Genomic DNA, 21129 nt, shown 5'->3' with positions numbered 1-21129 from the left:
CAATTAACTCAAAATTATTCATTCTTAGTTCTCTACTGGCAAGTGTCCCAAATCCATTTAATGATCCTGAATTTGCAGTGCGGAATTGCCCCTATATGACTAAAACAAATCAAACACCTTAAGTTTGCAGGAAACAAATACAATTTTTTTTTCTTTCCAAGTTTTCAAATCTGTATGAAAATATTTTTAAAAGAAGTGATAGAAGAATAATTTCAGAACATGGGCAAATCATTCTATTCTCTTGAACAAAATGTGGTATCAAGGCTAGATTACTGAAGCCAGCTACCAACACTCCCCTTCTGGAGGGGACTCACTCACTCACAATCACATTTCATAATGATCTTACTAATTCAGACCAGTAAAAGCTGGATTACCAAAAACTTACTACTGAATCTTAATGTTAAACAATTTTGATTAATATCAGTTGGGGTTGTTCCCAGAAAAAGTCTGAGAAGGAGATAGTACAACTACTACCAGACTGCAGATCACTTTGTGCCTCTGGCAATCTAATATTAAATCTCAATTTTATAATAATTCTTTGCATGGTGCCTATTTGTTCATTACCAATGTTGAAGTGATTAATTCATTACTAATATAGTTGAATTCATTGAAAAGCTATGTTGAAAATACTAGAAAGACTATTACCAATTCAACTATATAAAAATATTCTCAAAAGTTTAGTATCATTAATACTTGAGTTTTCGATATATTCACATACCCAATTTGGCAGATCCTCCAAAAAGTGATCCTTTATCAAAAGCATCTTTCCAGGTAAATGTTACACAGACCTGAAAGTTGAGAAAAAGAAAGATCTTTACCTCTAAAATCAAAAACGAAATCTTCTTAAAATATCCCAAATTTACGTACTTAGTCCTTACATTTGAATTGCATAAAACTTTTCATTCACTTGTGGTATTACAAACATTATGGAAGTTTTAGAAAATCAAGAGTTATTAAAAAAAAAAAATTCTATCTTTTTTTCCTTCCTGCTAGTTTGCTCAAAACATTTCAAGTAGACAAGACAGAAATTCTCTGAATTATCTTTCAGCTCTGTTCACATTCTGAGCAACAAATAAATTTGTTTCCAAACCAAGACATTCCTTTCCCAATAAGTCTGATGGTCTGGTATAGTCACAGTTTTAAGGAAACTACCCAACCAGGCATTTTCCACTGTTCCAAATTACTAGCCTATTTGGATCTGTTTTGTAATACCAAAATCCACTCATTGTTACGAGTGAATTCAATAGCAGCATTATCAGGAAATGCCCTCAGGAAAGAGAATAAAACAGTGTGTGTTATTTATACTTCCAGCATATATTCCACAGACAATGCAAATGCTTAATAGAATCTGCTTTCAAGTTCCACAATTTGATTCCTTATTCAGCTGATCAACAGGTAGGCAACTGGTATCAAACCAGAAAAGACAGCAAAAATCCTCAGTTTAAAGTGCTTGGGGAGAATTACTTCAGAAGCTACAGGGTACTGGTTGATAGTGTATTTTCCTCTAGCAGCAATGCTAGTAAAGGAAGTTCTGGTCCCAAGCTGTTCATTGCTGCTTCTCCTGACTACTTCTTCCCTTGAATGGAACAGTTTACAGATATGGCAGATCTTGCTCTCTAAGTTCTCCGGTTTTCCTTATCCCAGGGTTTGCAGATCATCATATCAAACCATTTGCACACTGAAAATCAAAGTGCTGTTCTTGGCTACAGGTGAATGCAGCTACATGTAAAGCTCATGTAGAAGTTAGAACAGTATTAAAATTATTGCCTTACTTATAACCTGTAAGACAGAAATAAATTTTTCCTTTTAATCATAGTATTACCATTTAAACATGATTTAATGCAGAAAGAAATATAAATTCGGTCATATTTCTAAACACACCCAAAGAAAACCCACACCTTTTTCCACCAAAATACAGGAGCCTACAGATCTATTCATTTCCATCTGAGGAAGGCTTCAATAGGCAGAAGTTCAGCTAAATTTCTCTGTAGGTTTGGGATTCTAAAAAAATGTGGCAGAAAAAAACCCCCTAAACCCTAACGAACGCCATACCTATATAAAAACTATGTCATTTGTAGATACAGAGGCAGGAATACAGTGCTAAGCTCTTACATGGCTTATTCTGTTAGGTGTTGTGAATGAAACATCTGTGCTTCAAAAACCAAAGATCATATTCCATCCCATAGAAATTATGTTTTAAAAAGCCTTTAGAACATAGTATGAAATAGACTTCTGGGAAAACAGGAATCAGCACAGCACAACTCTTTCTGACCTAGACCACAGTGATCACTAGCCAAAACCAAAATGTTTCTGAACCTGTACAAAGGCAGTTATGGCCACTAGAGGGGAAGTTTCAGTATAGACTACATGCAAGCACCAGCTAGAAAATAACCAGAGATTAGGAAAATAAGGCTCAAAGAGATTAAACGCCTTGTTTGAGAGAAGCATCCTGTAGAAGATTAGGTACAGGCTTGGAAGTCATACATTGTGGGTGCCATGATTCAGTTTATGGGTTTGGTAAGTCTTCTTACCTGATTTTCAGAGAATGGAAACTTTGGTTCAATTGAACACAGTTGATCATAGTATCTATTAAAAAAAAAAAAGGAAGAAACAGCTATTAGATAAATCAAATTAATAGTTTTGTTTCTTAAGCTGGCACATAAGGAAAAGAGCACAAAAATCCTACACGTAACTTGTGAAGCTCATATGTAACTATGGCAGATTTACAGGCCAGACAGAATTTCTGCCTAAAGGGATTTTTTCAGTAGAGGAACAAGTTCAACAGGAGGTAGTCTTTCACAGATAATGTGGAAACCCTGTCTTACTCCAATGTAAAAGAGTATCACAGACAAAGCTGTGGTAAAACTGACCCATTCCACTACCTGATGGAGGGTGGATGAGAAGAGAGTATCATGCATAGGAGTCCCTATATTCACACAGGGAGACAAAGAGTACATTAAGCCATGCTGCAAAAGTAAATTGCATGCAGCACTTAACATAACATTAACATGCTACACTGTACTCTCTTGATGTGAGCATTATAACCCACTCCCAAATTGAGGCTTAACCATTTCAACTTCAATGCCTTTGAAATAGATGCCGTTTGTCTTGCACAGCACCAATTAGAGAGCCTAATTCTTGATAAAATTCTTTAGTTGTAAACTTAGTTTTCATTGGAGTATATTCTAGCACTCACAGTGAATCAAAACTAAAAGCTTCTCTGTGCCAATATTTTGCCTAGTCACAGTGGAAGATGTTTATGAAAGAATGCCAGAACGATAATACAGCAAGTATAGCATAGTCCTTCCCACAATCTATCCAGGCAACAGTAAGCAATTCACAGTTTTCCAGAGTGGTACCCTACACCTGCACCAGTTGTTTAACATGACAGGTTGGATGCAGAATTCAAAACCTATCAACTGCCAACAGCTAAGAACGCATAATACGTGAAGTCTGCTTCCTACACTCTTCCAGTAGCATATGCCATATGGGCGAACACTCAACATTATATTGGTCAAATTTTTTTTAAAGACTTTATGTTCCCAATATACAAAACACCTTCCAGTGATGACTTTCAAAGTCTGTAAAATAGGATTAACATTGTTCCCGTTTCCTTACATTATTAAATATTGATCACTACCGATACAGGCACGAAGCACATGCACAAGACCTATGTTGTGCAGTCAATAAATGTTTAAAATTTCAAGAAGCATTTTCAAAACTCATATACAACAATAAAAATGGGTTTAGTATATTCTTCAGTTAATTACATCTGCTAGTGTATATAATACTACCGGTTTCTGAGTTCAACAGAGCCACTGCAATTTAAGACACAATATACTAAGCCATATCAATACACTAAGCCATATCCAAAAACTACAATAATCTGCAGGACCCAACAGGACCTCCACTAATAACCTTGTACGGTTACAAGAAAAAAAAAAAAAAAGAAAAAAAAAAGGGAAAGGAAAAAAAAGTCTGCAGATATTTACTGTGGCAGCAGTTTAAACAAGATTAAACAATTTATCAAGTATATGTGAAAAGTATAGTTAAAAATAATAACAACCACTGAAGATCACTGCAACTACTATATTTAAACACACTTTCTTCATTGCCTTCATCTGATCTCAACACAGTTGTTTTTGCATCGTATCACAGAGGAGACTTTGCATGCTGTTCATCTTGCCTCAATTTAATTTGTTAACCAAAAGCCACCACTAAAGCCAAGCTGTCTTCCCACATTCCACGATTACAGTGTCCTCATCTGCCATGAGGATACAGTCAAGAAGCAAAGCTTGTCAAATGTCCTTGGGAAGCCGGGTGTGCCCAAGCCTGAGCCGCCTGCAAACAGACTATTCTTTGTATGTCAACATAACCACAGAGAAAATAAGCTAAAGAGGTGTATGCTCCTCCTAAACACGCACATTGCTGCATTTAGCATCAATAAATACCAACAACATTGGGCTTTTCATTTGGTTTGTTTTAAACAAGTTCAGAATTTACGTTACTATTTTCTTTACTATTTTAAGTGTGCGATGTCATTTCTTTTTATTAGAGAACTTGAAATTCTACTCAAGATTTAAGAGCTCTTTAAAGCTCTGAAGACAAAAAGAAAAACAGAAGACAAACACGTGAAGTTTTCTAGTTTTATAAATGTAAGCAGTAAAACATAACGGTATAAACATATAAAATGGTAAATGAAAATGTTAACCCCAGGACAATGTAAAACTAGCAGTACAAAGAAAGTAACTACAGAAGAAAAGACCACATTTGATGCACAACTCAGTTACACATAGAAAGATGAGGGTAAACACAAAGGTGTAATTTAAAACTAAATTTACAGTAATCTAACTATCAAAACACAAAGAACACAAGGCACAACACAGCTGAGTGTTGTTTGGCTGTGCCAGTGATGAACTAGAGCTACAGCAGGGGGGGGCAACACCGATCTAATGCTCAAAGTACAACAATCATCAAAACAGGCATTACACACTTCTAAATGCTAGTAAAAAACAGACATCAAATGAGTTGGAAGGTTTAAAATCAGAATTCAATTAAAATATATGTATTGCATTAAGAAATTCAAATTCTGTTCCTCCTCCAAAGAATCATAAAGAAAAATCCCCTTCAAAAGACCATGAGAACAAAAGATCTATCTTTGCTCTTTGAGATAAGAACCAGAGTCCCAAACTCCCAGTGGGAAACCACAACTGCAACTTTTAGCTCTCAGAGAATTCAAACAATCAAAATAAAACCATGCACTACCCTTCCCACCCCCCCTTTCTTTTTTTTTAAAAAACAACTGCAGGAGTTGTTGGCAAAATTAAACCAATTAAAGTTGTACCACCACCCCATGTTTCCAGAAAAAGGAAATTAGGTCCAGGCTAGCTTTAATATTGGAGGAAGCAAGGAACCCCTTGAAGCTATAATTATACTTAGAAGAAAAAAAAAAAAAAAAAGAAAAATATCACTAAATCAAATCTGCTATGACAGAATTTAAGTAGAAACATCTGTACCAAGCACACCTACGTCACCTTCAGAGTGCTCAGATTCTCACAAAACAAAGAAAGCTTGGAAGCAGGCTGAGGTCTTTCCCAGTTACACTATGCCCCTTTTCACTGGGTATCTCAAACACTTCTCCAAGACAAGCTTTGCATTCAGAAGTTGAACAACAGCACACCACTCACTTTTAAAGTTTTACTGGACAGTGCTTGTCTAGGAAATGTGGCTGCACCGAGTTAATTTCTTCCATAAAAGAAAAAAAAAATCTGTAGTGACTACTCATCAAAACAAGGCTTCTAAAAATTACAAAACCAAGGGCAAATCCTAGATTAGTTAGCAGAAGATTAAGCCCTCATTTCTTAACAGCTACATAGTCTACAATGCTCTGCTAGGTATTAGGGTCTATAAAAAGCCTCCAAGAAGTAAATGTATGCAAAGTAACATGTAAATCCATGTTTTAATTAGCTCTTCCAACCTTACTTCCTTAACAAACCAGTTTTAAACTTCAACTTCAATGAAAATCTTGCTGAAGTTGTTACTTAAACATAAGACTGAGTACCACTCTTAAATAGCACCAGGAAAATACGAGAAACTGGAGAGGTAAGGAAATTTTCAGAGGAAACACGGCACTCAAGCATTTGTGTTCTTTGTATCATAAGCTCAGATAGATACTTCAAACTTCTGAATGTGGAGACAGACTTCTTAAAGCAACTGTGCCTTGCACAATAATTAACAGAATATATGTCAGAATAGTCTTCACAGATTAAGAGCAAACTTATTTTCCAGCACATAAATATATGAATGTAAATGGTCAGACAGGAACAAGCCACCCATAACTTGTCAAGAAATAAGGGAAAACATACATCTGATTGTTTTATTTTCTCTAACTTATAGTTAGTTCAGACCTTCTCACTTCCACTACAAAATAAACAAATATTCTCAAGCAATACAATTTAAAATGCAGATGTTTTAAGAGAGGAGCTTCTGCATGGAAGGGATATCAGTTTGTGTTTACACTGGTGCAGAGCCACATTCAACAACTCCTGACTACTGCAACAGCGTCTGGACCACCTAAATTCACCTGCTGGTCACTGATCACCAGCAGAGAACAGATCACTGCATATGGAATTGGCTCAAAACTGGTAATTATGAAATTGCAAGTGGTTTCCTTTCATTATTCAGAGAGAAAATCTGAGGTGAAGTTGCATATTATGGATAAATTCACTTAATAATTTGCTGGCACTAAAAGAGGGAGGTCCTGCTCAGCCCCTTGGCTTTCAGCAACACTACTTCTTTTTATTTTGCACCAGCTCTGATGTTCATCTGACCTTCCACTGAACTCATTCAAGATGTTCAGAATGCCATGTACACATTTTGCCTTCCAGAAAAAGCATAAGGACCAGAATTGAAAAGAGGGCTGCCTTCTTTTGGTCACGTAGAACAACTGCTAAATAGGATGAAATGATAAGTGTGGCTGGGCCAAACAGGGATTTCAGACAGAAACTAATGGCAAACCTGACAGGCACCTTCAGAAAAAGAAGCTCATTTCCAGCATTCAAGGAAAGATAATAATATGCTTTTCAATTGGGCTGGCAAAGTCCCTCTTTCAGTTCATAGATGCTCACAATTTCCCCAACCTTCAACAGGCATAAACACAAGTAGCTTCAAAAGCATACACAGCAATAAGACAGGAACAGAACAGGAAACTACAAAGATACTGTAAAACATGATCAGTACAGTCATAGCTTTTATAGTCCAAACACCCAGTGAAGGGTTGATAAGCTCAAAAAACATCTGTAACTTATTTCACAATACTTGCCTTCTTTTTAACAAGGTACTTGTTTCTTCTCCATTTCTCTTCAGTTTTTAAATTTTATAAATAAGAGATTCTAGTGAACATCAAGTGTATTTTTACTTGTTCATAATATTACAGAAGTGTGTCTACAAGTATCACTTCTCCCTATAACAGAAAATTCCTCTATCTTTTTTCCTTTAAAATAAAAAACCAAGTTGCTGCCACTACGTAAAAATGCATTTTTGATAGTGCAAATGTTTGATCCCAGCTTTGTAAATAGAAATGTGTACTTAGTATTAATCTAGTGAATGAATCACAGTGACCTCAGTGAGCAGATGAGCTGCAAATACATTGGCTCAAAATATTTCCAACACAGAGATACAGAACAACGGGGTTACCACAGTAAGGCACAGAATTGACAGGGTTGGAAGGGACCTCTGGAGATCATCTAGTCCAACCCCCCCAGAGCATGTCACACAGGAAGGTGTCCAGATGGGCTCTGAATGTCTCCAGAGAGGGAGACTCCACCACCTCCCTGGACAGCCTGTTCCAGTGCTCTGCCACCCTCAATAGAAAGAAGTTCTTACACTTTAGTTTTTGGCCACTGCTTCTCATTCTGTCACTGGGCACCACCGAAAAGAGTCTGGCACCCTCCTCTTGGCACCCACCTTTGAGTTACTTATATGCATTAATGAGATCCCCTCTCAGTCTTCTCTTCTCTAGACTAAACAGGCCCTCCTGCAGTCTTTCCTCATAAGAGAGATGTTCCAGATCTCTAATCATCTTTGGATGGATAAAAACAATTACTGGACCTTCTCCAGTAGCTCCTTGTCTTTCCTGTCAATACTGCAATCCATAAATGTTCTATAGAGATAGGAAAGAGCGACTGCTTTTGCAGATGATGGAGTAGTTTGTCCTAACACAGGCTTTATGCAGATTACCAGGCAGATGGCAGAGATGAATCTTTTGCTCATGATAACTACAGCACCACAGAGGCCCCACTAAACGTTCTGACAGTGTTAAGTAGAAAAAAGAAAGAGGATGTGACTTTGCAAATAACTTTAGAAGCAAATGAATCAAGAAGCTGCTAAACATAGCAACTAAGTAACAAAAACATCAACATGGTAACAAAAAACAAAAACAAACCCACACTCAAAACTGAAAGGGAAGTGAAAAGAAAGCTGTAACAGCAAAAGGTAAAAGTTTTCCTCTCTCGGAAAAGTAAAATGGTCTGTTGTGGGTACAAACAAAGAGAGGAAATTTATGTCCGATATTAGGAAGAAATTCTTTACTGTGAGGGTGTTTAGACACTAGAACAGGTTGCCCAGTGAGGTTGTGGATGCCCGATCCCTCACAGCATTCAAGACCAGGTTGGATAAGGCCTTGAGCCATCTGGTCTAATGGAAGGTGTCCCTGCTCATGGCAGGGGGGGGCGGGACGAGATGATCTTTAAGCTCCCTTCCAATCCCTTAGCATTTTATGATTTTACGATTTCTAGATCAAAGAGCTCCTAGCACGACACAAACACTGGGAAGGGGACGCTAATGGGGACAAGGCCTCCCCCCCCCCGCCCGCGCTGCCATCATGTGACATCCCACGACACCCGAGCGGCGCGGCGAGGGCGGGGGACCCCGGGATGCTGCAGGACACCTGAGCGCCAGGGCGCCTGCATCCCACAGGCCGCCGGAGCCGGCCCAGCAGCCCCGGCCGCTTCTTCCCGGCAGGAAGGGCCGCCCACACCTGGGCCCGCCCGCACCTGGCTCCGGCTCCGCCACGCCCAAGGCCCGCAGCTGCCGCCGGGGCCCCACAGGGACCCAGGGCTGGGGGAGATGGAGGAAGAGGGATGCCGAGGGCCCTACCTGAGGAGGGTTTCCAACGCGCTCTCATGCTTGTCGAGCGGGCGGCCGAGCGCGCTCTTGCGGAGCCGGCTGAGCTCCTCGGCGGCGCGGCAGTGCTCGGCCTGTGCCTCGGCGCCCGGGTAGCTCTGCTGGATGAACTTGCACAGCGGCTTGGCCAGGTCCACCTCCGAGGCCTTCTTGAGCTGCACCGAGATGAAGTTCGTCATGTCCGTCGCCGCCCGGCGGGCAGAGCCGCCGCCGCCCCGGCCCCTCTCACCGCAGCGCGGAGTCCCTGCCCCGCCGCCGCCGCCGCTTCCGGGAGCGCCGCGCAGGCGCACTGAGCCCCGCCCCCCGACCCGCTCCGCCGGCACCGCCTCCGGGAGGGAGAGAGGGAGCGGCTGTGGGAGAGGCTCGGGAGGGACGGAACGGCTGTGGGAGAGGCTGCCGGGGGGAGACACTTGTGCTGCTGTGCGCACGGCACGGGGTAGGGGGATAGCCGAGGAAGGGCTGGCTCGGCCGGTCATCAAAACTTTACGCTGTCTGTACATTTTAACAGACAAAGGCATCAGCGTTCGTTAGTTCTAAATTACATAACCTTTCTATTGATTAGTACTCCAACCCCTATTTCGTAATTATATCTCTCTCTTCTCGTGCTAATTAGTCCGCAGACGCAGTTCTTCCCTCCGTTTGAATCTGGGGTCCCTTTTGAGTAGGTGGTCAATGAGTCGGTGATTGCGATCCCACTGCTGGAATTACCTTTCCCTCACTTACCGCTCAGTTCTGTTGACTTCACTCCTGCTATTTCTTCCAAGACAGCCCACTCATCTTGGGATTGTCTTCCCTTATCCTTAAAACAAAAGATTAGCCAAGTGTACAAACACAAAATCACGGAATTGTTAGGGTTGGAAGGGACTTCTGGAGATCATCTAATCCAACCCTCCTGCCAAGGCAGGGTCACCTAGAACAGGTCGCACGGGAATGTGTCCAGGTGGGTTTGGAAAGTCTCCAGAGAGGGAGACTCCAAGATCTCCCTGGGCAGCCTGTTCCAGTGCTCTGTCACCCTCAACTGAAAGAAGTTATTCCGCATATTGAGGTGGAACTTCTTGTGTTCTAGTTTTTGGCCCTTGCTCCTTATGCTGTCGATGGCCACCACCAAAAACAGTTTGGCACCATATAAAGCTCACAATGCAATTACTTAATCATAGCTGTTCAGCTACAGTTACTGATTAACAACTTAAAAGAAGGCACAAAGTCTCACTCAAACTTCTATCCAAACCTTGAGGGACTCAAATCTTGAGGGGCTTGGAATCATTACCCCTCTAAGGCTACAAGACGAGGGGCTTGGTATCACCGGGCCCACTGCCCTAGGGGAAGCAGGAACCACGCTCCACAGAAGAACCCACCTATCTGTCCAAACCGCCAGGAACCTTGGGAAGGTAGCGAGCTTGAGTGCTGCGTGGTGGGAGTTGTGACTGTGGAGCTCAGCTGTGGAAAGGGAAAACCTCACAAGCTGTGACACCACGGTGAAAGCAGTGGCTACTAGAAAGGAGTGGAGCTGTCAGGCATTTAATGCCTTAGAGTGTCCCATTCTCAAGCTCTGCCCTAAGGATCGGTGTCTTAAATAAAGCGAAATGCGGCTTCTCCATAGCAAGCGTGGAAATGTGTCTATTGGCAGTATACGGTGCAGATTCATGTGTTGTGTCATCATGGATCAGCCACATTATGCTTGCTTTCTGCTGACTCAGCACGGTGTGGCTCAGACAGGCAAAACAGGCACTCTGCCCGCCAGGCTGGCTGGTCTGGGGACCAAAAAGGGATATTCAACCCATGTGCTCATCTCTCCCTTTCCTCTGCCACTTGTTCCAGACAGCTAAGGCTCTAAGCCTGCTATTTTCTTCTTGCATAAGCTACCAGGTGATGACACCACAAAAAGGAATGGTAAAACTGCTTTTAAAATTACATATTTGTTCTCATGTTGTAGCAGACAACGGGTTTTGCTGTAAACCAGGTGATCCATCCGTACTGAAAATGTGCTTTACTAAGTAGAGCTATCTTTGTCATCTCATGAACATCTAAAGTAATGTGTGGCATGAGAGGAAAAGGGTAGAGCCTGGGAAATCAGTCTTAACCACTCCTGTCACCACTGGGAGGGGCAGCTTGTCCAGGATTAAATGTCCTTGTATGCAATCCAGAGATGCTGTGGCAATGGCAGCCGGGCCTTCCCAGGCACAGCCATAGGGAAGGAGACAATGGAGTTGTCCTCATTCTGCTGCATCCGCTCACTTTCAGTGGGGCCCAAGTGTGTACCCTTCAGAGTCCTGCCAGATTGCTTCTGTTAAAAACCTTTGCTATAGTTACAAAAAGTGAATATATGTGTTATCAGTTCCTTGGGACGCTCCTGGCTCCTGCGCTGAGTAAACACCCAGTTGTGTTTTTTATAGTCCAATCAGAACTAATTACTAGTTGACTCAATTTTACATCAAAAAAAATATATATATCCTACAATGAATACAAAAGGTAAGCTGTCCTGCCATACCCATATCTGAGTGCATGAGTTCCTCCTGGATGTATATTTTCCTCGGGGATTTTATTGCCCACTTACACTTGCAAGTATTTGGTGTCTTAGCTTGAGTTAGCCTTGCACTGGGTGCGCTTTCTTGTCCCAGAGAACACCTCCACCCTCACAAGCTTGGATTCTGATCAATTTTAATATACAGCCTTAAGCGTGGGCAGTTGCCTCCATTTGTTTCCAATATCAAGACCTTCTGGAGTATAGTAAGCCTACAAGATACGTGGCTGCCTATATATGGAAGATGGAAGCCATCAATACCTTCCAGCATAACGCTCATAAACATGGAAAGGGTGTGAATAGGGAAGGGCAAAAACTGCAGCTGTGAGATCATAGTTCTACTTTAGAGCCATAGTGACCTTTAGATGGCTGTTGCTTAATAAATGCAATGACTGATACTCTGCATTCCTAAACATCCACCACCACAACACAGAAATTTCACTTTGTCTTAGAACAAGTCACTAGAACTTTAAATGTACAGGTGATTTGCTTCTTTCCTACATATTTCTTGTTAAATCACTACTCCTCTGAAGGCTTTATTCTGATTATTACAATTATAATGTTATAAGCAGTAATGACTTGTTTCCTTGTTACCTCTGACTAGTTAAGTACTATTTCCCAATTTAGATATGAGGAAGCCACACAGTCAGGAGTTATCAGTGCTGGGGGCATAATCTACATCTTCTGACTCACAGTCCTGTGCTTTAAACAACAGACCATACTTCCCTACTTCAACAAATTTATGATGCTATCTAAGGGAACTACTTTAAAACAGGTTTCCCAAAAATGTTTGAAATGAGGCAGCATAAACAAGTAATAGCCATTGATAGCATTGCATTATAATGTAGACCATTAGATGTCCCCAGCTTTCCTCTTTTTCCTAAATAACCATCATGCATATGTAGAACACCACAGTTTTGCAAAAGCACCTCTAAAAGTCAGATTTGCTTTCAGTACTCAAACCAGCTTTTCTTCAGTTTCTTGGGTTTTATCTACCGTTTTTAGACAGAAGAACTTTCATTTAATCACTCAGATCCAATCCCTAATCCTAACCCTCATACCCTGTTTCCTGTCTATTGTGGCAACTATGCTTAAGAAGAAGTGGATGTAGTAGAGAATATTATTGTAATTTAATCCTGAGCCAATTATACAGCTGTTTACTGAACCCAATCTTGTGTATAAATTTCTGGAATATCCAAAGCCAGGCATGCAAAGTTTGACTTAGATTTTGGCATAGAAACTCTGTAATCAACAGATTTTGTTGCAATGTTTATGGTGTGCTGTTTGAAAAAAGTTCAGAGCCTTCAAGTCCAGGTTGGATGGAGCGTTGAGCGAACTGATCTAATGGAAGGTATCCCTGCCCATGGCAGAGGGTTTGGAACAAGTTGATCTTTAAGGTCCCTTCTAACCCAAACCATTATATGATTCTATGATTTTAAGTTTGTAGAAATAAAGAAAAGATTTGTCCTACTTTTGTTTAGTGTTGAACTATTGGTGTTACTTACTAAATCATGAATTCTATTTACATATATAAATTATGAAGTTTTAGATAATTTTTACTCCAAGGAATGGAAAACAAGGTAACTACCATATTACATTAAAAGCAAATGAAAAATTAAAAGTCTACTTTTTGTGATAATGGACTAAATTTTCCCTTATGCTGCACTTATTCTTGCTATGAACATTTCCTTGAAATGTCACAGGATTTCAGAAGCCCCAACAGGAGATGGGTAGTGTTCTAATGTTATCACGTTTTTAATTAGTTATTAAAAGAAGAGGGGATTAATGACCTTGAAACACAAGTGTTTTGCAATATAGCCTTCCCCTAAATATGCCATGTTTTTGTTTCTTCTAATTTTAAAATAATAAAGAACCGAATTAAAGTATGTGATTCTTTTTTCATTCCAGAAGAGAGAAGAGTTTTTTATTTTACAAATCGCTCTTACAAGCTTGGCTGATTAAGTTACCCCTTAAGATCTGACAGTCAGAAAGTTTTCACTTAAATTCTATATTACTAAATAATGCAAACACATCTGTTATAAAAAGTAACAAAATAGATGAAAGATATCTGGATAACTTTGAATCTCTTAATTATTGCACTGTGGGGTGTACCTAAAGCAGTAGCTTTATTTTATTCACTTTTAAATATTGCTTACTTTATTTAAAGCATTGTATTTCGTATTTTAAAATAATTTTTTTCAACTATGTCATCAGTTCAATCCAAATATTTTTTGAATCAAAGGACAGAGTAGCCTTCAAAGAGGCAGAAATTAATATTTGTCCTTTGTTGTTATTTACAATATGTAAACAAATTTTATATTGGTTTTGCATGTATATTCAATGCAGGAAAAATACCTTTTCCTGTTCATTACCCTACAATTACAAGGCTTGACTAGAAAACTCCATGTATAATTTCAAGACTATTAGGTTTATTACACTGAAGATATGAAAGAAATTAAATCTGGTTAAACTGAGGAAGATTCTTTCAAAGTCATCATCGAATCAGCATATTGCAGCAGTATTTTTTATTCTGAAATAGCTTTTGAATTATTCAAATAGAAATAATTTTACAAAGCTTGAAATACACCTGGATGGAAGTAGGGAATTAGGTAGTCAGTCATCGATACAGCATAATGGTTGCTAGTATAGAGACATTGTTTCTTGCTACATAGAATGGAACAGGCAGGACAGTAAATAAGATCCCAAAAGAAATACCTCCACCTGGTAAATTCAACAGAAAACCAGTGCTGAAATTCAATTCTGTCACTCAATGGATGCTAAGAAATCCTTTCTATTGACAGTGAAGTTTTTATTTTCGGTGTTTCGGGTGGAGCAGGGCCTGTAGGTTGCAGTTCAAATATCTTAAGCTCCTTTACTGCACAAAACAGTCTTGTTTTTTGAGAAGACAGTAATAAGCTTTGTCCCTCTTATGGACCGTGTACATGTGCCCAAATGGACAAGCATTCTGCTCATGTGTGAGGGGGGGAGCATCTGTCATTTGACTGGGGGCATGTGCCTCTACTCCTGTGCCTTTAGCAGCAGCTGCCCAAATATGCAGTTCAGCTCTTCACTTCCTGCCACATTATTTGCCACTTACGTACTAATTCAGATGAGGGACATACTCTTCCCACTCAGTAAAGTGGTGTTGAGAGGTTTTGAACATTTATGCTCATATGGGCTGATCCTCTGTATCCACATCTGTGCATATTGCCATTGTCACTGTGTAGATGGAATCTATTGTGTAAAAGCGTCTTGCAGGCATGGGGAAGAATTTCCCATTCTGCTCTGGACAGAGCAGAGTCACACTGCTCAAGGATTCTAGGAGATGACAACAGGGGCCAAGGCCTAATTTTAGGTTCAAGTGGGATTACAAGTATGTAAGGAGGAAAGCAAGGACCTGATTTAAAAACTGTCAATCCAGAGTTGCTCCTTCTAACATGAGAATTGAAAGAATCATTCCCCAAGAGCGTGGTCCAGGAAGCATGGCTGTAGTCCTTATTCTCTGGAAACAAGAAACTCAGGTTCACAACAGACTGAGACCTTACAAAAAATGGGAAGATCAAATGAAAGATGGAAGACCCTGATCAGATCAGGGCTGTTCCATGGTCCATGCAGGGAGAGATTTATGACTTTTCCCAGTTCAAAACATCTCCTTAACACATGTACTGACAGGCTTACAAAGAGCCACTTCTAATACTTTCTGAAAGCTGTGAAGATCTTCATGTCCTGCTGTTAAACTTTTCAATAATATGAGGTTTTTATCTTACGCATTCCAAACATAATGAATCAGAACAAAGTTTCTCTGTTATGTAATGTAACAAATGCCAGTACAGGCAGCTCTTTGAAAAGTTTGGTCTGACCACAAAAATCTAGGGATAAAGAAATGGCAACAGGATTTGCTGACCACACTGCCAGAGGATTCCTCCTAAAAATGCATGCTTGGCAATGCTCAAAGGAGAAATTATAGACAAACTTGTGCTGGTACAGTCTGCAAAAAGTAAGATGCAAAAAATGTGGTTTAATCTTCTATTTCATCATTCTCCTGGCTGATCATTCTTTTGTCTTGAGAGCAGGCAACAAAATCCAGCATTAGTAGAGTGCTTTCACACAAAAAATGGAAGGAGAGGATGATTTGGTCACAGGCATCTTTACAATATGTGCCTTTTTCTAATTTTTTTTTCCATCAAAAGAAGTAACTGGCTCACATTGTTTCTAATTGCAGTAGGACATCTATAGGACATCCCATAGTCTGACTCAGACATTAAAGAGGAGAGTTTGAGAGACACTGGATGAGCCAGTTTCTGGTATGACACTGCACTTCAGTCAACACCTTTGCAAAAGTTAAATAAATTAGGGCAGATTTCAGTGTACATTTGTCATATATGATTCATCCTGGCATAAAGTATCTGGACGGGATTTGACTAATACCAGTACCTGAAACATTACTGTAAGGAATTTATCATGCAAATTATATTTTACAAGCTCCTGAAATTATCCTTCATACTCCATGAATTCTCAGGTTACTCTACCTGACATTCCTTCTGAAGTTCCCGAAAGTTCTCAGTGTCATATAAACAGACTGAAATTTTTGTAATGAGTTTCTTAACTGGTATTTTCTTCTGTAGAATCTGACATTCAACTGATTTGTATCTGTTACTTTTCTTCCATTTAGACTGACATATAAACTGTAATGTTGCATTCCTTTCAAACTAGTATGTTTGTGTGCGTAGCTACTTAACCCTGTTTCCTCTCCTCTCAGATACAGAGGTGGTGACATACACAAATAAGATAATCCAAGGAACATGAGATAGGTTATTCCTACTTCAAATATTATGTTTAAATGCATGCTTAATTACTATCCATTCTCTGTGCAAGCACTGACAGGCTTATCAGCAATCATTTTCACAATCACATTGGCACTACCTCCAAACTACTTAGCTAGGATTTTGACTATGACTAGGCAGAACTGACATTAAATTGTCCCTAGGACAATCCCTATCCCTATCCCTAGGACAGTGAACTTCACAAAGTAAAAATCAAAGACTGATCACCTCTTTACCAATACAATCCTTTGTGCTTCTGTAGCTCTGATAACACCAGACGTGCATGCATCAACTTTCAGACCTCTAGTTTTGTGTATTCCTTCTGTACCCCTATGTCTATATGAACTTACAGCATCTGCTTCCTCCACTTTCAACAGGCTTCAAAGCATATACTTTGGATTGGTTAGCTAGATGTGAGTCATCATAGCAGGTCAATTCGTTTTCTCATGGTGTGTTTTCTTCTACTTCATGACTGTCACTTTTTCCATTTTGATCATACTGGTATTACCTGCTTGGCATGGCAGTATATCAGTGACTGTTTTCAGGGATGAAGCAGCTAAAGAATTTTTTGTTTACTATGTAGATGATTCAATAGGACTTTTCATTTAATGTACCTAGTGTTTATATGCTAATTATTTAAATGTTATGTTTTATTGGCCAGAAATGTATGCAGTGATTCAATGGTAACCATCTCCATTTGTATAAAACTCATATATAAAGTATAAATACATGCACATCAAAATACAGCTCAGAAAAGCAGCTCAGTGAGAGACGGGAAATTTTACTTGAGATGTATTGTTTGTCAAGAGCAAAGATAAAAATCAAAGATGAAAATTTAGGATTCACCAGAAATTTTTTTTTCAGAAGTGCTATAGCTGTACCTAGTCATCTTCACTCTTGGGCTATGACAGCTTGCTGACACCATGTCTCATCACTGACAAACAAAAAAGTTGCTTCAACTCGTTTCCTCTCTTGTTTTCTCCTTTGCTCACATGGAATGATAAACCATACTTGAGAATGGCATGTTAACCAGACTATATGCAGGGAAACAGAGGAATTAAGAACGGTGACTCTTTAGGAAATGGAAAAGGGAATGCTGTAAAGAACGGAGGACTGTAGGCAATTGCTGGAAGCTGAATTGATGACTCAGAGTACTTGGGAAAAGGCGTCAAGCTTAGGGTGTCCTGATCATGGTGAGCGTGAAATTTTTGGGGTTTTTGAATGTTCAATGAGGAACATAAAGAGCATGGTTTTATTTGCCATACTACCTAGTAAATAACTATAGATACATGCAAGGGTCTTTGCAAACATTGAGGAACACTTTGCTAATTAGGTTAGACAATAATTGAAGCAATTATATTTTAATAGATCTATCATAAACAGACCAGAGAAGTTATTTGTCAGAAGAACTCTCATGCTAGGCCCACGAGAAGAACCAGGGATTTCTGTTGTAGTAGAATTTATTAACATACTGTGGTCATTAGCTGTCTCTTCCCTTTTGCTTCTCTTCTCATTCCACCTGCACCAGAAGAAGTCTTCCTACAAAAATGAACAAATTACTAGACTGGTAATATTTGCTAAAGATCTTTCCATGTGTGAGGCAGCTTGAGAGCAGTCTGAGGCGTGGCTGAGATGTTCTTCAGTACTTGTCATGCATAGTGCTGAAAAGTCCTATGGGAAACACATCAATTATGGTACAAGTTAGGGCAACTCTTAGGGTAGATGGAATTTTTCCAGGAACTAAACTGGCCTGCGGCAACTTCGGAGTGGAGATAAATACATATTCCTTGCATTTGCTTTCTGCTCTGTACTGCACCTGAAAGGAACTAAATTGTCTGAGCTGTCTCAGTTTTGTAGTGTTGTCAATACTAGCGTGCTGCAGAGGAAGAACACAACTGCATGAATTACTGTATAAGCAAATAAAAACATGCTGTCTGAACCACCGTATAACTGTAAAGAGCTAACAGATGAAAAAAGATGGAAATGTACAAGGTTACTTATTTAACACACAGTGCAAAGATTCTTGATGCAGCCCCACCAGAAGTGCTTCTCAAAACAGAAGCCTCTAGAAGGACTGCTGCAAGCCAATTAGGTCTGTATGACAGCACAGAGGTAGCTGTCACACCGTACTGTACAACCCATAACGTTGTTACCATCAAGGAACGAAAGGCACTCTTAAAACTCACTTATATAAGGGAATGAAAAAAATCTTAAAAACAATTACCATGTGAATCACGTTTCCACCACTACCCTCAGCTCTGCCTAAATAAATAGGGAATGATGATAAAAATGATAGGGAGCTCGTCTTTTCTAGCCACAAGATAAAGCTAAAAGTAATAATATTAATGCCATGATTTTGACTTATTTCCTGAGAGGAGTAATGTATCTCTTGAATCTACTACCAACTGCAAATGCCATGCTGACAAAATTTATCTCTCAGAGTGAAAAGATTGTACTGTACAAAGCTATTATGTATTAATTTAATATTGGGTTTTCTCCTTGTCGCAGGATCAGCTCTCTATCTTATGATTACTAACACATGCAATAAAACACAGTGATGAGAACACATTTGAAATTAAGTTGGATTTTATCATATAATGGACTTTTATCAGAGTGGGAGAAAAATAGGGTTCATAAAACCAATATCTAGTTAGTGGTTATGGAAAGAAAGTATATCTGCAATTAAACGATAGCGGTGGTACATTAAATAGGAGTGACTAATGGTAGATGAATGTAGTTAAATAAAGCTGGAAATATTTAAAATATCAGGAACAGTTTTATAGTGAAACCATATGATCTGCTTTGGCTTGATTACTCTCAGAAGGCCTGCTGCTGTACAACCCTTTAGGCAAAACACCTGCTGAGATCCATATGGTTATAGAGAAAGATTACAGGCAGATTTTAAAGCTGATAAAGACTGGATTCAAGCAACAATTGCATAGCTATTGCCCAGTTCTGTGAAATACAATTTGCATTGTCTTTCCTCTTTGTGGAAAAATATTACTTGCTTAAATAGTCATTTACATGTACTACTGGACACAATTATGTTTTGTGATAATTGTGTTCTTGGATTTTCATGTAATGGCCATGCCTTGACATGGAAGGTAGCGTATACATAAAACTATGTTTTGTGATAGAGGTTTTGTGATCTCACCTCTATTTCCATATTAGACTGTACACTGCCTGAGGCCAGAACCCCTGACCGTCAATTATTTATGCACACACTAAGCACTGAGGGGGTAACCTCATTAAGGCAGTAGAGGATCCTCCTCACATGTCAACCAGTGGGTGCAATGAGGAGGTCTGGGCTGATCTGCTCTCAAGCCCTGCAGCTGGGACAATTACGGGGCCACACCACAGCCTGCACCGCCAGTGCTTACCTTCACCTGTATGTGCATCTTCAGATATTCCTGCAGCACAGGTGGGATATTCAGCTGTCTTGTTTGCTAGGCTGACTGCACACTGACAGGGCATGGGAGAGAACATCATGCCTCTGGAAGGGCTGAGCACTTAGTGACTGATGGAGCCAGAGTCTGCCTATCACCTGCAAGAACAAAGCAGTGCTGGTAGTAGACAAACACAGCCACAGCAGCTGTACTTATGTTTTCACTTTGGCTTTCACCTGCAGCTGCAGGCCTTCCTGCAGCAATGCCAGCCAAACACCAGACCCTGGGATACCAAGCACTGCCTAGCAATTCTCTCTGAGGCTGACTGTGACAGGCTCTGGCTACTAGTGAGAACAGCAAAAATATTTGTATTGAATAACGCTCTTTGAATAAAACTCCTGGCCTGGTCAGAAATATGGTCACATAACCACACAAATACTGTGCTTTCTGCAACGGTGCCTTGAAGGCAGCTTTTGGTTTGCAAAAACACACATCTTGAAACACGTAAGGTTGCACAAATATGCACTCAAAAATGCTTTCAAAGCCAAAAGGTCTCGTGTCTTTTTCTGATATAACTATAGCATATCCCTATGTATGGACATCCCTGGAAGCACGCTTCAGTCTGCAGTGTGAACATGGATAGAGTAACCTGAAATGCAGAGTAGACATAACCAGCATATCTGCTTCATTCTCCAGGCTCAAGTTAGCACTTCTTGAAGCAGCACCAAGATATCGATTACATTGCATCAAAGAAGGAAAATGTTGCTGGTCCAATTTGCCTCTGTGAAACTCAGAGAGTGCAGTCCTTGTGAAACTTCCAGGATCCCAGGGAAAATAAAGTAGTGTTACAAAATGTGAGGAATGTTGCAACTTCTCTGAAAGTCTTCAGTAGCAAAATTTGACTGACTGAAGTGTTAGCTTGAAGAAATAAAATGGATTATTGGAAAGCACTTTCTTTTCATCATGTATACTTCAGAAAAATAAAATTGGGAGAATAATACATTCTCTATTGAAGTATGTCTCAACTTGTTTTTCCAAAAATACATATAACTGGATGCTAGTTTTGAAAATGTCATCATGCCCTAAGATTACTTTCGTAAATATGAGGAATTGTAGCCATTGCCAAGATGTGCTTCATTCCTATTTTTGGGCATACTTTGAAAGTTCAGAGTTAAGCAATTCACTGCACTCAAAGGAAGTTGTGCTTAGGTGAGGA

The 21129-nt window shown here is 39.8% G+C and overlaps 1 protein-coding gene across 2 annotated transcripts in view; it reads right to left on the bottom strand.

Moving 5' to 3' along the window:
- PDCD6IP (programmed cell death 6 interacting protein) overlaps window positions 1-9465 on the bottom strand; it is a 35082-nt gene extending 25617 nt beyond the window's left edge. For both annotated transcript variants that reach the window (XM_032695357.1, XM_032695367.1), the window contains exons 1-3: window positions 9157-9465; window positions 2532-2586; window positions 719-788 (exon numbers count right to left, since the gene is read on the bottom strand). In XM_032695357.1, the coding sequence (XP_032551248.1) occupies window positions 719-788; window positions 2532-2586; window positions 9157-9362 (331 nt within the window). In that variant the 5' untranslated portion in view covers window positions 9363-9465. The remainder of the gene's footprint in view (window positions 1-718; window positions 789-2531; window positions 2587-9156) is intronic.
- Between the last annotated feature and the right edge of the window lie 11664 nt (window positions 9466-21129).

The sequence above is a fragment of the Chiroxiphia lanceolata genome, chromosome 1 (assembly GCF_009829145.1).
Source record: "Chiroxiphia lanceolata isolate bChiLan1 chromosome 1, bChiLan1.pri, whole genome shotgun sequence".
Lineage (NCBI taxonomy): Eukaryota > Metazoa > Chordata > Aves > Passeriformes > Pipridae > Chiroxiphia > Chiroxiphia lanceolata.
This window is presented reverse-complemented; position numbering and strand designations above follow the sequence as displayed.